At 40.8% G+C, this 17,201-nt stretch overlaps 1 protein-coding gene across 9 annotated transcripts in view; it reads left to right on the forward strand.

The window, feature by feature from the left end:
- The window catches only part of FARS2 (phenylalanyl-tRNA synthetase 2, mitochondrial), a 536,237-nt gene that overhangs the window by 325,436 nt on the left and 193,600 nt on the right, over positions 1 to 17,201 (forward strand). For all 9 annotated transcript variants that reach the window (XM_025891117.2, XM_025891118.2, XM_073877541.1 and 6 more), the window contains one exon: positions 3,803 to 3,963. In XM_025891117.2, the coding sequence (XP_025746902.2) occupies positions 3,803 to 3,963 (161 nt within the window). The remainder of the gene's footprint in view (positions 1 to 3,802; positions 3,964 to 17,201) is intronic.

Genomic DNA, 17,201 nt, shown 5'->3' on the forward strand with positions numbered 1-17,201 from the left:
TTTATTTAAAAAGGCATGTAGTGTGAAGTCTCCCCATATTTGTCCCCCAGTTTCCCAGTTCTTTCCCACTCACCCCCAAATTAAAAACAAAACAAAACAAAGTCAGACAGCTGCTGCGTTGAGTTTTTGAAATCTTTCAGAGATTTTTTTGTAATAATATGCCATGTATGGACGTAGCCTAGTTTGTTTAATCAGTTCCCTAGTGATGGACATTGGGTTGTTTATGGTCTTTTGCTTTTATAAACAATACTCCAGCAAGTGGCCTTACACATTCATAATTTCCCATAAGTAGGATGCATTCTAGTAGCTAAAGTAACAAGGTGGTATAGGCATCTGTAATTTTGATAGCTACTGCTATATTCTGCTTCTTAGGTGAATGGGTTAAAAACCCAATTGTGAACCTACCAGCTGTGTGGAGAGTGCTTGTTTTCCCTTGGCTTTGCTATCAAGTATGGTATCAGATGTGTTTATTTAGTTAATTTGATAAGTAAAATATGGTAACTTATGCATTTTTTTCTTGCATTTTCCTTAACTAAGCTTTTGTTTGCTTGACGGTAATTTTTCTTTCCGTTTCTATGCATGTCTTCATAATCTTTGTCCATTTAAAAATTTAGCTTGTTGGGGCACCTGGGTGGCTCAGTCGATTGAGCATCTGGCTCTTGATTTCGGCTCAGGCTCAGGTCATGATCTCAGGGTCATGGGATTGAGCCCCGTGTTGGGCTCCACGCTCAGTGCGGAGTCTGCTGGAGGTTCTCTCTGTCCCTCTGCCCCTCCCCCCGCTCGCTCTCTCTCTCTCCCTCTCTCAAATAATTGGATTGTTGCTTTTTTTCTTACCTACTTTTAGGGGCTCTTTGTTATTCTTGTTTTTGCTTTAGAAGATGTTTTGGGGGATGGGGACTAACTGGGGATAGATGAAAGGAGTAAAAGCTAAGATACCAAAAACAATCAAAATACTAGATATTCAATAAGATCTTACCCTTAATCTATTGCTCATTCAGTTACGGATATTAGGCTCAGGTGGTTTTTTATATCTAAAAAATTGATCATAAAATCTAAAAGATTAAGGAAAAAGCCTAAATCACAAAGCAACATTAACATTCCTACCTATCTTTATTACTTTCTTATTGAAAAGACTGTAGCAGGATGCCTGGGTGGCTCAGTTGGTTAAGCATCTGCCTTCGGCTCAGGTCATGATCCCAGGGTCCTGGGATCGAGTCCCGCATCGGGCTCCTTGCTCGGTGGGGAGCCTGCTTCTCCCTCTCCCTCTGCTGCTCCCCCTGCTTGTGCATGCTCTCTCTCTCTCTGATAAAGAAATAAAAAAATCTTTTTTTAAAAAAAGAAGACTATAATAATTTCAGGAAAATGTTTTAAAGCTGTTTTAAAACTATTATCCATTCTAATTCTTGAACATCACATTTTGTTTTTATTTTTTCACAGTAAATCCTCATTTGTACCTATATTAAATAGTAGTATCACAGGACATATTCATGTTATCATAGATATTCTTCATAAGTTCTTATAGTCTGTCACTTAATAAATATGTATTTTTTAATGACTCCATCAAAAAAAAATGTCATATAATTTTTAAGCCAGTCCCTAATTTGGGCTACTCAGGTTGTTTCCATTTTTTTACTCTTAAAGTTATACTGCTGAGTATCTTCTTTCATTTATGTTTTTATTTTGTTGAATTATTTCCTTAGGTTCAATTCCTGGGTAGAGTTATAAGAATAAAGAGTATGAACATTTTTAAGGATCTTTATATGTGTTGCCATGTTGTTTCCAAGTTGTAAAAATACATAGTGTAACCAGCAGTGAATGAGGACGCTAGAACCACACATGCAGAATGTACTGGAACCACATCACCAGGACTGTCAGTTTTCAATTAAAGAAAAAAAAATTCTTCTTTAAGTAGATTTAAAAATCTATCATGGTTATATTAAATTTCATGTCTTTAACTAGTCACCAGGCTTTTTTTAAGGCCTCATGCATCAGTATGAATTATTCTAAAATATTTTGCCTCACACTTCAACTCTCTTAGGCACCTGATCACAGGGTGAGGGGTTGTGGACACTTTTTCCTGACCCCACTGTCTGTGAGGTTAAATACCCCTCTTCCCTCCTCTTCACCTGAATGTTCATTCTTACTCAGTTCATTCTTACGGGTGCACTCAGCCAACCACCTGCTTTTCTTATACATACACCTTCCCTCCTGCTACTGAGCCATTCTCTCTGTCTCTGATCTCTTTTTGACTATTTTAATTCATTCAGCTTTTAAACGCATCATTTGCAGAGGCTCATACTTCTGCATGGCTTCTGTTATACATTTATCCTTGTTGTTTTATTTATAAACAATTGTAGTAGGAGCACCTGGGCAGAAATGGATCCTCTCCTCTCTTACCTGCCTCAACCTCGAACCATCTGTTTCCAGAATCTACTCCCAACCATTCCACACTGCACTGTCACCCCTTTGTTATTGAAGACGTTCCTTGAGTCTGGAATTTTCTTTTACCTTCACATTTTGGATTTGTGTTAGTTTTCTTTTGCTGGGTAACAAATTAGCCTCATACCTAATGGATTAAAACAACCTAAATTTATTATGTCACATTTTCCTTGCATCAGAAGTCCAGGCGCAGATTGGCTGGGTCCCCTGCTCAGGGTCTTCATAGGTGGAGATCAAGGGGTCAGCAGGGCGATGTGCTCTTCTGGAGTTCAGGGTCCTCTTCTAAGCTCATTCACACTGTTGGGAGGATTCATTTCCTTAAGGTTGTAGGAGTGAGGGTTCCATTTCTTGCTGACCTCCAGGACCTCCCCCAGCTTCTAAAGGCCTCCCTCAGGTCCTAGCCACATGGCCTTCTCATTTCTGTGAGCTGGTTTGCTCAGATGGACCTGCATATAAAGTAACCAAATCACAGGGGTGAAATCCCATCCCGTTCCTGGAGCCACCTACACTCAAAGGGAGGGATTTACACAGGGCATGCATGTCGGGACTAAAATCTTGAGGCCCTTTGCAGCCTGCCCAGGATCCTAATTATCTTTAGGAAAAATTATATTCCTCTCATGAGCCCTTTCTGTAAGCTTTTCCAGTAGTATGCGTTGCTCCCTTGCCTTCTTCACACAGGGCTTTATGTCTTTGGTCTTACTCTGCTTCAGGTAGGTGAAATAAACCCTTCCAAGTTCATGGCTTACCTTTGGAGTGAATGGTAGTAGATAAGCATTTTACCTTGGCTTTCTTGCTCAACACAGCTTACCTTTGGAGTGAATGGTAGTAGATAAGCATTTTACCTTGGCTTTCTTGCTCTCCGTGTTTTATTGAGGTAACTCTTACTAAGGGTGAAGGTTGTTTTAATGAAATTGAGGGTTCTTTCTGAATATTAACAGTCCACTCTGGCATGTTTTGAACACACCTGCCTGTCTAGTAAGCCATGTAGGGACAAGAGACAATCTTTTCTCTCTCCTCTGTAACCTGCACATAGTAGGCTAAATGTTTGAATCAGGGCAAACAAGGTTTACTCAGAGGCAGGAACCAGGGCTTTAAAGAGCCTGGAATATAATTATAAATGAAAGGCAATATTAGAGACAGTGTGACTCGAGTGCTTCAGTGAAGGAAGTGAGTGAGGAATGTGGGAAGCGTGAGAAACGTTAAGACAGGGACCCTCATGGATGTCTCCACAGCTCCCCACGCCCCCCCCAGTGCCTCACCACTAGTAGGCGCTCAACCAGTAGTACTGGTTACTTATCAGCAAGTAGCATTCACCTGTGAAGTCTTTATATTTTGTAAATCAGTTTTGTTTTCCTAATTGTAGCTGGTGCTCAAGATCGGATCGGTTGGGCCTTTGGCCTAGGATTGGAAAGACTGGCCATGATCCTCTATGACATCCCTGACATCCGCCTCTTCTGGAGTGAGGATGAGCGTTTCCTGAAGCAGTTCCGCGTGTCAGATATCAACCAGAACGTGAAATTTCAGGTAGAAGGACTTGAAGAATCAAATAACAATAATAATGATAATAATAATAATAATGGTTTTTAAGAATTGAAGGGTCATATACTTGAAAAGAAACTTGTGGAATTTAAATATAATGTGTATTTGAAAGAAGCTTTTTTTTTTTTTTTTTAAGATTTTTGTATTTATTTGAGAGAGAGAGCATGAGCAAGAGAACAGGAGAGAACATGACCAGCGGGTAGGGATCAAGGGAGAGGAAGAAGCAGGCTCCCCGCTGAGCAGGGAGCCCGATGCGGGGCTCTGTCCCAGGACCCCGGGATCATGACCTGAGCCGAAGGCAGACGTTTAACTGACTGAGCCACCCAGGCATTCCTTGGAAAGAAGTTTTAAGTAGAGGCCCATAAAGACACAGGAGTTCATAAACAATCAGAAATTGTATGCAGAAAAATAAGAGATTTATCAAGCTTTTAGTCTGAGCAAAGAACTAACTTTGGGCTTTGTTAATGACCATTTTATCATTATGAAATAGCCATCTTAATCACCGATAATACTTTTAAAGTTTAGTTTTTCTGGTACTAATGTAGACACACTGGCTTTCTTATGATTAGTGTTTGCAGTGTGCGTCCTTTTCCTCATTTTATTTGCACTTTAGGTCCTTATATTAAGTGTGCCGCTTGTAAACTGCATGGAGTTGGGTCTTTTTATTTAAGTCCGGATTTCACTGGAGTCTTGAATACTTCTTACGGTTACTATAATTACCTGGGAGATTCTTGGGCTTAATTCTGTCATTTTTTATTTCTTCCCCATTTCCCCCTTCTCTTCTTTGGTTCTTCATTTGGAAACTGAGGTTATGTGTTTTTTGGTTTGTTTGTTCTTTTATTCCATTTTATTACCCCTGTTCCTGTTCAGTCTCACTATTTTGTATTTTTTTTAAAGATTTATTTATTTGTTATTTTAGAGAGAGAGCGAACATGAGCTCTCCGGACCCTGAGCTGAAATCAAAAGTCGGTCACTCAACCGACTGAGCCACCTAGGCACCTCTCCATTTTGTATTTTTAAGTAGCTATTCTAGATTACAACATGTGTAATTAACCCCTCACCCTTTACCATGGTGACTGTTACACAACTTCCTGAGACATTTAACATCCTTCAGCAGTGTAGTTTTGTTTACTCCTCTTGAATTTAATATTACTGTTGTTATTTTATTTCTCTGTGTATTATAGTCCCATAGTATATCACTCTTTTTGCTTCAAATAGCCAGTTGTCTTTTTAAAGATACTTAAAGCTATGTTGTTTTATATCTCCCTTGGTATTTACCCCACTGATCATCATTCCTTTCTGCCAATCTTGGTTTTTCTCTGTGATCATTTCCCTTTGGTCTGGAGAACTTCCTTTAATATTTTCCTGTAGTGCAGCATGAATGTTCACAGTTTGCTTGTCTGGAAATGCCTTTTTTTCACCCTTTTTAGGAGTATTTTCTACGAATATAGGTATCTAGGTTGCCAGTTTGTGTACACATGTGCTCGTATGTATGGGCGCATGTGGGTGTGTGTGCATGTGTGTGTGTATATTTGTGTGAATGAATGTGTGCGTTCCTTTCAGCTCTTGAAACATGTCATTCCATTGCCTTTATCTTTGTACTCTGGTTTTCAGTGGTTTGACCTATGTGTGATTTTCTGTCTATTTTCCTGCTTGGGCTTTCACTGGGTTGGATTAATGTCCTTCAACCACCCTTGAAACCCTCATCTAATATCTCTTCCAACAATTCTACTCTATTCTTTCTTTTTCTTTTCCGGCCGTAACTGCATGTATGTCAGACCATTTGAAATTATGCCATAGTATTCTGATTCTCAGCGTGTGTGTTTTATTACCGTTTTTTTTTTTTTAGCTCAGTGCTTTATTTTGGATATTTTTTGTTCTCTTATCTTTGGGTTTACTAACCTTTTCTATTTTGTCCATTGAACTATTAAGCCCCTCCAATAAATTTGTATTGTACTTATCAGTTCTACAATTTCTATTTGCTTCCCTTTTAGAGTTTTTATTACTCTGGTGAATTCTTCATCTTTTCGCCCATTTTGTACATTCTCCCTTAAATTCTTTAGCATCTTCATAATAGTTGTTTTTAAGTCCTGTCTGTAAATTCCAACCATTTTGTTATCTATTCTCCTTTTATTCTTTTTTTCTTCTTTATTATGGGTCACATTTTTCCTGCTTTTCCACTTACCTCACTTTTATATTGTATATAAAAGAACAAAGAAGCTGTAGTAGGTAATATCTGTCCTCAGAAAGCCTTGTCCTTTGCCCTGTCAGGCAGCTAAGGTGACTAGGCAAGATCTCTTTGTTCTAATCAGGAGTCGAACTGGATTTCATATCTGATTTCCCGTTGGTGGTGAGATCTGGCCCGCATCAGAGTCTGGGATCTCTGCATGTGAGATTACATCTCTCTCCTTTCCACCCAGTTGCCAGCTTCTTCACCACCAATGCTTGCTTGCCAGGCAAAAGCATGATGAAGGAGCACTGACTGGCCGTGGGGGCTCGCCGTTTCTCCACCTCCCAGTCTGCCATACTAGCTGATGTTTGGCTGATCAAAGTTGGGCTCCTGTCTCCTTCTTGCAGCCAGGTTTCTGCGCCAAGAGCAGGCTAGCTCTTCTGCCTACTCATGGCTGGGGTCTCATCTCCCTCTGAAATTCTGCTCAATTAGGATTATGTCCAGATCTCCTCAGTGTCTTGCACGACAAATAAGATTTCTAAATTTATTGTGTTCTCATCTGTGGGACCAGTGGTTTTCTGTGACTTTTTGTGTTCTAACCAAAAGTGGAAAAATCTCCTACAACTTATTCACATTTTTAGTTTCACCTTTAGTGGCCTTTAAAAAAAATCCTTTTTTTTTTTTCAAGTAAAATGTTTATTTTTGTTCTAGCACCAGGTCCTTCTAGGTTAATTTAGAATAAAGCTCCATCTAAATGATCAACTGTAAAAACCTGACTAAGGATGTAAGTCTTTCTCATTCACCTTTTCATTTTGTTCAGTCATTTATTTAATTGGCAAACACTGATGGAACACCAACCAACATTGTACAGAGCAGGGCGCTCAATGCTGGCGGGACATTCACAGATGACTGACACAGTTACTGCCACAAGTCAGTGGCTCAAGTCCAATCTTAAGTGCACTGTAACTGTCACCTCTTAGGAAACACAAAGATCCCCAGGAAGAAAGACATGTCATTTTTTGTCATTTCTTCTGCCTTCCAATTTCAAAATCAGTGCATGCATACTTATACTATAATGTAATTTAAATGGCTCTCTTTGTGTAATAAACTTAACTTCTGATGGAGCAGTTAGTATTTGATCACTGAAAAAATATCTGTCTATAAAATTCTTTGTAAATGACAGATCACAGAGAGCTGTTTTCCGATTATTCACCCATATTTAGTATTTATTGATTATATTCTACGTTAGCTCCCTATTGCTGGCATAGCAAGTTACCACAAACCTAGTGGCTTACAACATCCTTTATTATTTTATAGTTCCAGAGGTCAGAACTATAAAATCAGTCTGGGCTAAAGCAAAGGTGGCAGCGGGGCTGATTCCTTCTGGTGGCTCAAGGGGAGAATCTGTTTTCTTGCCTGTGAGCTTTTGTCGGGCTGTTCTCATTCTCAGATCATGGCTTCCCCTCACACTGCCTTTTCCCCTCTCCTTCCCTCTGTGGTCACCTCGCCTACTCTGAATTTTTGTCTCCCTCTCACAAGAAAAGGACCCTTGTGATGACGTGAACCCACGAAGATGATTCAAGATAATCTCCACATCCCAAGATCCTTTTCTTTTCTTTTTTTTTAAATTTTTTTTATTATTATGTTATGTTAATCACCATACATTACATCATTAGTTTTTCATGTAGTATTCCCTGATTCATTGTTTGCATATAACACCCAGTGCTCCATGCAAAACATGCCCTCTTTGATACCCATCACCAGGCTAACCCATCCTCCCACCCCCCTCCCCTCTAGAACCCTCAGTTTGGTTTTCAGAGTCCATCGTCTCCCATGGTTCATCTCCCCCTCTGATTTCCCCCCCTTCATTCTTCCCCTCCTGCTATCTTTTTTTTTTTTTTATATATAATATATTATTTGTTTTAGAGGTACAGGTCTGTGATTCAACAGTCTTGCACAATTCACAGCGCTCACCATAGCACATACCCTGCCCAATGTCTATCACCCAGCCACCCCATCCCTCCCACCCCCCACCACTCCAACAAGCCTCAGTTTGTTTCCTGAGATTAAGAATTCCTCGTATCAGTGAGGTCATATGATACATGTCTTTCTCTGATTGACTTATTTCGCTCAGCGTAACACCCTCCAGTTCCATCCATGTTGTTGCAAATGGCAAGATTTCATTCCTTTTGATGGCTGCATAATATTCCATCGTATATATGTACCACATCTTCTTTATCCATTCATCTGTCGATGGACATCTTGGCTCTTTCCACAGTTTGGCTATTGTGGACATAGCTGCTATAAACATCGGGGTGCACGTACCCCTTCGGATCCCTACATTTGTATCTTTGGGTTAAATACCCAGTAGTGCAATTGCTGGATTGTATGGTAGCTCTATTTTCAACTTTTTGTGGAACCTCCATACTGTTTCCCAGAGTGGCTGCACCAGCTTGCATTCCCACCAACAGTGTAGGAGGGTTCCCCTTTCTCCACATCCCCGCCAACATCTGTCATTTCCTGACTTGTTAATTTTAGCCATTCTGACTGGTGTGAGGTGATATCTCATTGAGGTTTTGATTTGGATTTCCCTGATGCCGAGCGATGTTGAGCACTTTTTCACGTGTCTGTTGGCCATTTGGATGTCTTCTTTGGAAAAATGTCTGTTCATGTCTTCTGCCCATTTCTCTCTTTTTTTAAATTTTTTATTGTTATGTTAATCACCATACATTACATCATTAGTTTTTGATGTAGTGTTCCATGATTCATTGTGCATAACACCCAGTGCTCCACGCAGAACGTGCCCTCTTTAATACCCATCACCAGGCTAACCCATCCCCCCACCCTCCTCCCCTCTAGAACCCTCAGTTTGTTTTTCAGAGTCCATCGTCTCTCATGGTTCATCTCCCCCTCCGACTTACTCCCCTTCATTCTTCCCCTCCTGCTATCTTCTTCTTTTGCTTTTTTCTTAACATATGTTGTATTATTTGTTTCAGAAGTACAGATCTGTGATTCAACAGTCTTGCACAATTCACAGCACTCACCATAGCACATACCCTCCCCAATGTCTATCACCCAGCCACCCCATCCGTCCCACCCCCACCACTCCAGCAACACTCATTTTGTTTCCTGAGTTTAAGAATTCCTCATATCAGTGAGGTCATATGATACATGTTTTTCTCTGACTGACTTATTTCACTCAGCATAACACCCTCCAGTTCCATCCACGTCGTTGCAGATCTTCTGCCCATTTCTTGATTGGATCATTTGTTCTTTGGGTGTTGAGTTTGATGTTATTTATAGATTTTGGATACTAGCCCTTTATCTGATATGTCATTTGCAAATATCTTCTCCCATTCTGTCTGTTGTCTTTTGGTTTTGTAGACTGTTTCCTTCGCTGTGCAGAAGCTTTTTATTTTGATCAAGTCCCAATAGTTCATTTTAGCCCTTGCTTCCCTTACCTTCGGCGATGTTTCTAGGAAGAAGTTGCTGCAGCTGAGGTCGAAGAGGTTGCTGCCTGTGTCCTCCTTTAGGATTTTGATGGACTCCTGTCTCACATTGAGGTCTTTCAACCATTTTGAGTCTATTTTTGTGTGTGGTGTAAGGAAATGGTCCAGTTTCATTCTTCTGCATGTGGCTGTCCAATTTTCCCAACACCATTTGTTGAAGAGACTGTCTTTTTTCCATTGGACATTCTTTCCTGCTTTGTCGAAGATGAGTTGACCATAGAGTTGAGGGTCCATTTCTGGGCTCTTGATTCTGTTCCATTGATCTATGTGTCTGTGTTTGTGCCAGTACCATACTGTCTTGATGATGACAGCTCTGTAATAGAGCTTGAAGTCCGGAATTGGGATGCCGCCAGCTTTGCTTTGCTTTTTCAACATTCCTCTGGCTATTCGGGGTCTTTTCTGGTTCCCTACAAATTTTAGGATTATTTGTTCCATTTCTTTGAAAAAAGTGGATGGTCTTTTGATAGGGATTGCATTGAATGTGTAGATTGCTCTAGGTAGCATTGACATCTTCACAATATTTGTTCTTCCAATCCATGAGCATGAAATGTTTTTCCACTTCTTTGTGTCTTCCTCAATTTCTTTCGTGAGTATTTTTTTAGTTTACAGATTCTTTGCCTCTTTGGTTAGATTTATTCCTAGGTATCTTATGGTTTTGGGTGAAACTGTAAATGGGATCGACTCCTTAGTTTCTCTTTCTTCTGTCTTGTTGGTGTATAGGAATGCCACTGATTTCTGTGCATTGATTTTATATGCTGCCACTTTACTGAATTCCTGTATGAGTTCTAGCAGTTTTGGGGTGGAGTCTTTTGGGTTTTCCACATAAAGTATCATATCATCTGCAGAGAGTGAGAGTTTGACTTCTTTGCTATCTGATTGCTGTGGCTAGGACTTCTAATACTGTGTTGGATAGCAGTAGTGATAGTGGACATCCCTGCCATGTCCCTGACCTTAGGGGGAAAGCTCTCAGTTTTTCCCCATTGAGAATGATATTCACCGTCGGTTTTTCATAGATGGCTTTTATGATATTGAGATAGGTACCCTCTCTCCCTATGTTCTGAAGAGTTTTGATCAAGAAAGGATGCTGTACTTTGTCAGATGCTTTTTCTGCATCTATTGAGAGGATCATATGATTCTTGTTCTTTCTTTTGTTAATGTATTGTATCACATTGATTGGTTTGCGGATGTTGAACCAACCTTGCAGCCCAGGGATAAATCCCACTTGGTCGTGGTGAATAATCCTTTTAATGTACTGTTGGATCCTGTTGGCTAGTATTTTGGTGAGAATTTTTGCATCCATGCTCATCAAGGATATTGGTCTGTAATTCTCCTTTCTGATGGGGTCTTTGTCTGGTTTGGGGATCAAGGTAATGGTGGCCTCATAAAACGAGTTTGGAAGTTTTCCTTCCATTTCTATTTTTTGGAACAGTTTCAGACGAATAGGTATTAATTCTTCTTTAAATGTTCGGTAGAATTCCCCTGGGAAGCCACCAAGATCCTTTTCTTAATCACACCTGTAAAGTTCTTTCTGAATGGAAAGTAACTTGTTCATGGCTTCCAGGCATTAGGACATGGGCATCTTTGGGGGGCCGTTATTCAGCTTATCACATATACCTTTATATATTCCCTTTTCACGCTGGCAGGTAAGAGAGAGCAGATTTTGTGGTTAGATATAAGTAATGCAGACCGTACTAGAGTGTTAGCAACTTTTACCTATTTGTGTGGAGTGCTCGTGGGTACACATAGATGAGAAGAGTGAGACTCATTGTGTCCGTGTTGCTGGCCTGTCTTGAGACTATTTAACAGGACCGTTCTACTATACGACGGTCTTCTCCAGAGCAGAAGGGAGGACACGTGAGGGGAGGACTGCTAACGGCTGTGTGTTTGTGGCTTCTCTAGCTGGGAAATTCTGAGAGCCATTTGGGAATTGTATTGTGCAGGGCTGGCAGGAGGCAGAAATTTCTTTTCTTCCATCTCCTTTCAGGCCATCCAAGATTATGTTTTAGGCTCTCGGCTTCTCTGGCATCTTCCCCTGCACAGTCTCCACGGTCTTCTAAATCCATCCGGCCATCTCGCTAGGCTGGCTCTCTTCCAGGGGCTAGCAGCAGTCTGATTTGTCTCGCCCCAGGGCCCCATCTATGCCACTCTTGCCCAAATACCTTCAAACCATCATGTGCATCCAGTAAGCAGGAAACTCACGTTATGATGTGATTTTGATTTTTGGTGTCTGTTTTACATTCTTTGAGTTCAGCGCTTCGTTGTGGCTCTCTTTGCCCAACCTTGATCAGTGCCTGATACATGGATGAACAAACTGGTGGTTTCATCATCCAAGTGTCTTCTTACTCTGCACAAGAGATCTTTGTCCCACACTCTAGGTCCCCTAGCTGGGCTTACATTCTGGCCTTTGGGCCCTTGTTGTGTGTACATCTGCCAGCTCCCCTAGATGCCATTCACTCTTTCCACGCACTGAGTTGAATCTTCAACAATCCAAGTTTTGTTCATCTTTGAAGTGTTAACAGTCCTAAATCGTGAATTCAATATTTAGTCCTATACAGAGTAATTCTTGTTATTGAAAATCATTCATTAATCACCATTGTATATTTTATTTACAAATTTTACTTTAATATTGTGAATTCCACATGTGTCCATAGTTGCTCACGAGGTCAGTCCCTATTTGATGAAATAATGCTGGTTGTTGGTTGTTCTCTTTTCTCCCAGTTAAGGAGTTTTATTGGCTCTCTTCTGTGGGCACAGGCTGTATTTGTCCATAATCCTGAATGTTACTCCAAATACTTGTCACTGCAACAGAAGTAGGTGAGCACAGATGGGTGGTGGCCCACAGGCCTCTCCTGCCACACCCTGTACAAGAGCATCATAATAACAGTCACACTTAGTGGTTAACACTCATTTAGGCCTCACTCTGTGTTCAGTATTCTAAAGACCTTATATGCCTTAAGGTAGTCTTCTTAATAACCCTCTAAGTTTAGGTATGATTATTCTTTGCACTTTATAGTTGGGGAAATGGTCGAGAGTGAGAGCATAAGAAAGGCAGAGGGAGAAGCAGGCTGCTCGCTGAGCAAGGAGCCCGATGCAGGACTTGATCCCAGGACCCTGGAATCAGGATTAAATTTTTCTAACACTTCCAAAGATTGGTGTACAGTTTCTAGAAAAATAAGGCATGGAGTGAAATTATCCATTTTATTAACTTAGTGGTAACAAGCTGTGTGTGTTAATGCTTCTCACACTTCAGCGTGGAGATGAGTCACTGGAGGATCTTGTTAATATGAAGATTCTGATTTAGTATGGCTGACACGGAGCCTGAGTCTGTGTTTCTAAAAACTCCCAGACAATGCTGACGTTCTTGGTCCATGGACCACACTCTGAAGCTACAGAAGGATGGACAAACTCATCTTACTTGTCAGAGCCTCAGCTACCTCATCTGTAAAATGGGATGATAAAGTGAGATAGTCTGACCAGGTGATTAAACTCGCTTCTTCCTCTGGTGCATTCTAGATTTCGGTTTAGTAGAACTGATGTGGAAAACAAAGGCAGAAGAAAAATTATTAAATTTCCTTACTACTTGAAGTCCATTGACAAATCCTTGAAACAGGCAGAGTGACATTCCTCTAGGAAGTCAGCTGCCTTGATATTGACACTTTGCTAAGGGCAAAAGGCAATCTTAGCCTGACCCCCAGGCTCCTGTAAGTCCTCATTAACATACAAAAATTCCTTTGGAAACTTCCTTTATCTCTACCCCCCAAGATGCATGTTGACAATCATCCCCCAAGCATAAGACCCACTGATATTAATATATCTGAAGGGTCTCAGACTAAGGATTTACTAAACAGTAATAAATGACCTTTTCCTAACAATAGCTAGCCCCGCTCAGGATCCTAGAAACTTTGTTTCCAAAATATCTGGGAGGCTTAAGCTATCCCTAACCCCCTCCCAACTTGAAAGCATATAATGGGCGTCATGGCCACTCGTCATGGCCCCGGTGCTGCCCTTTCTGCCCACGGGGCCTGTCCCTTTGCTTTAATAAAACCACCTTTTGGCACCAAAGACATCTCAAGAATTCTTTCTTGGCCTTCGGCTTCGACACTAACATCTTTCCTACATCATAGCTATTACAATAAGTAGATCTATGAATTATGATTCCTTCAAACTACTCTTGAAATTCTTCTTTCTTCTTGCCCTGTGAATTTCAGTTGCAATTCTGTAACACTTTTGTTTTTATGACCTGCCGAAGGTCTTCCTTTTTTCTTCCTTTCCTTCTTTTCCTCTTCCTTTCCCTTCTGACCTTCCTCCCTCCTTCCTTCCTTTCTTCCTTTCTCTGTCTCTCCTCCTTTCTCGTTCATTCGTTTATTCATTCATTCTTTTGTATTTGTCAATGTAAGGGGACTGTGTGAATAAACTCATACACTGTAAATGCATATTTAAAACATTATGCTTAAGTCAGAGATTTTTTTGTGTGCTTTATTTATGAAGAGAAAACAGTAGTACTTAATTTAGAAAAAAACCAGAACTAGAGATGTGAAGGATGAGTCTGGATGCGCATGGGATGTGGTGCAGGCCTCAGTAGGACGGTGACTGTGAAAGTCATCTCTGAGGTCAATGGTGGATAGACTCCTGCGGGAAAGTGTGTCCGTTTCGCCTCGCTATCCCTACAGTGTGAAGCATCAGTGGGGGTGCTTGGTTATATGAAGACTGGGAGTTTCTAGAGGCCAGGGTTTGCCATTTTCCCTTATTGTTATCTTCCAGCAATCCTAGTTCAGTGGCCCATATATTGCACGTTAATTTGTTTAATACCTTATAATACTTGCCATTTGTTGAGTGCTGTGTGCAGGCCACTGGACTAAATACTTTGCCGATCTTACAGCTTTCATTTATCACGATCTAATGGGGTGGGTACTATCAACTGATTTTATTGGTGATGCAGCTGAGGCCAGGAACCACCAGTAACTCAGCCACAACTGTAGTGGTAAGTGACATAGCTAGAATTTTGTCTTCAGCTGACTGCAGAGTGCTCCTGATGGTGAACTAGTAAACTGTTGTGCCTAGACTGAAACACTGTTCTGGAATCAGGAAGATAAAATTAACAGTTCCTGACATCACATTGTTTCCAATCTGGAAGAAGAGACAGCTTTATCAAGAGATAATTATAAAATAAAATAAAGTAAATAACGGAGCTGTATAGTTACGTGTAGAATTTTGCGACACAGACCAATGCGTGTGGAGGTCAAAATTGTGTTCTTCCTTTTTTTTTTTTTTTTTTATCCCTTTTTGCTAGTTTAATTCTCGAAATCCCTCCATGTCTCTCCAGAATTGTATTAGGACTTGAGCCTGTGATTACTTGCTAATCTCCATGGCTTGGAATAGCTCCTAGATCTAGTTCTGCTGTCATTATAAATGTTGTCTGATAGAGACTTACTGCAGGATTATGCAGAGTTTCTTCATTCTATTCCCAAATCCAGCTGTGAGGATCCCATCAGCTTCATTGTGTTGCAATGATATGAGTGGATCTCCAATTTTTTCACTATTTCCATGTGCGTTTTTTTCCAAATCACATATCCACAGAAAACAAATAAGTATTTTTCTTTTTCTAGAAAGCAGTGTTTATCCCCAGAAACTCCAGGTATACCTCATTTCAGTGTGCTTCGTTTTATTGCTTTGCACAGACATTGCATTTTTTACCAAATTAAGGTCTGTGGCAACCCTGTGTCCAGCAAATCTGTTGGCTCCATTTTTGCAGTATCATTTGTTGCTTTGTGTTTCTCTGTCACATTTTGGTACTTCTTGCAATACCTCAAGCTTTTTCATTATCACTGTATTTGTGAGGTGATCTGTGGTCAGTGATCTTTGATGTTACTAGTTCAGTTATTTGGGGCACCACAAACCAAGCCCATATAAGACACTGAACTTAAGTGAAAAATGTTGTATGTGTCCTAGCCGCTCTACCAACCAGCCAGTCCCCCCACCTCTACCCCTCTCCTCAGGTTCCCCTATTCTCCGAGACACAACAGTATTGAAATCAGACCAATTACTAACCCTATATGGCCTCCAAGTGTTCAAGTGAAAGGAAGAGTCACATGTCTCTCACTCTAAATCAAAAGTTAGAAATGATTAAGCTTAGTGAGGAAGGCATGTCGAATGCTGAGACAGGCCAAAAGCTACGCCCCCTTGCCCCAGACAGTTAGCTAAGTTGTGAATGCAAAGAAAAGTTCTTGAAGGAAATTAAAAATGTTACTCCAGTGAACATATGAATGATAAGAAAGCAAAACAGCCTGATTGCTGATATGGAGAAAGTTTTAGTGATCCAAATGAAAGACAACCAGCCATAACATTTCCTTAAGCCAAAGCCTAATCCAGGTAATGATCCCAATTCTCTTCCATTCTGTGGAGGCTGAGAGAGGTGAGCAAGCTGCAGAGGGAAGTCTGAAGCCAGCAGAGGTTGGTTCATGAGCTTTAAGGCAAGAAGCCTTCTCCATGACATTGAAGTGTAAGGTGAAGCAGCAGGTGCTGATGGAGAAGCTGCAGCAAACCATCCAGAAGATCTAGCTAAGGTCACTAATGAAGGTGGGTGCACTAAACAACATACTTTCAATGTAGACAAAACAGCCTTCTATTCAAAAAAGCCATCTAGGACTTCCATAGCTAGAGAGGAAAAGTCAATGCCTGCCTTCAAAGCACAGGCTGACTCTCTTGTCAGGGGCTGATGCAGCTGGTGACTTGAAGTTGAAGCCGATGGTCATTTACTATTCCAAAAATCTTAGGGCCTTTAAGAATTATGCTAAACCTACTCTGCCTGTGCTCTATAAATGGAACAACAAAGCCTGGATGACAGCACATTTGTTTATATCATGGTTTACTGAATATTTTAAGCTCTCTTAAGACTTACTGCTCAGGAAGATCCTTTTCAAAATATGACTGCTCATTGACAGTGCACCTGGTCACCCAACAGCTCTAATAGAGATGTACAATGAGATGAATGTTGTCTTCATGCCTGCTAACACAGTATCCATTCTGCACCTCATGGGTCAAGGAGTGATTTTAACTTTCATGTCTTAGTATTTAAGAAATACATTTCATGAGACTGTAGCTGCCATAGATAGTGATTCCTCTGATGGATCTGGGCAAACTGAATTGAAAACATTCTGGAAAGGACTCACCATCCTGGATGCCATTAAGAACATATATGATCCATGGGAAATGGTCAAAATATCAACACGAACAGGAGTTTGAAAGAAGTTGATTCCCACCCTCATGGTTGACTTTGAAGCATTCAGGACTCCAATGGAGGAAGGAACTGCAGATATGGTGGAAACAGCAAGAGAACTAGAATTAGAAGTGGAGCCTGGAGTTCTGACTGAACTGCTGCCATCTCATGATCAAACTTGAATGGATGAGCAAAGACAGTGGTTTCCTGACATGGCAGCTACTCCCAGGGAAGATACCGTGAAGACTGTTGGGATGACAACAGAGGATTTAGAATGTGACATAAGCTTAGTTGATCAAGCAGCCTAGTAGGGGGTAAGAGGATTGAC

This window comes from Callorhinus ursinus, unplaced genomic scaffold, assembly GCF_003265705.2.
Source record: "Callorhinus ursinus isolate GAN/ISIS: 27379988/994484 unplaced genomic scaffold, GSC_fseal_2.0 scaffold26, whole genome shotgun sequence".
In the NCBI taxonomy this organism is placed as follows: domain Eukaryota; kingdom Metazoa; phylum Chordata; class Mammalia; order Carnivora; family Otariidae; genus Callorhinus; species Callorhinus ursinus.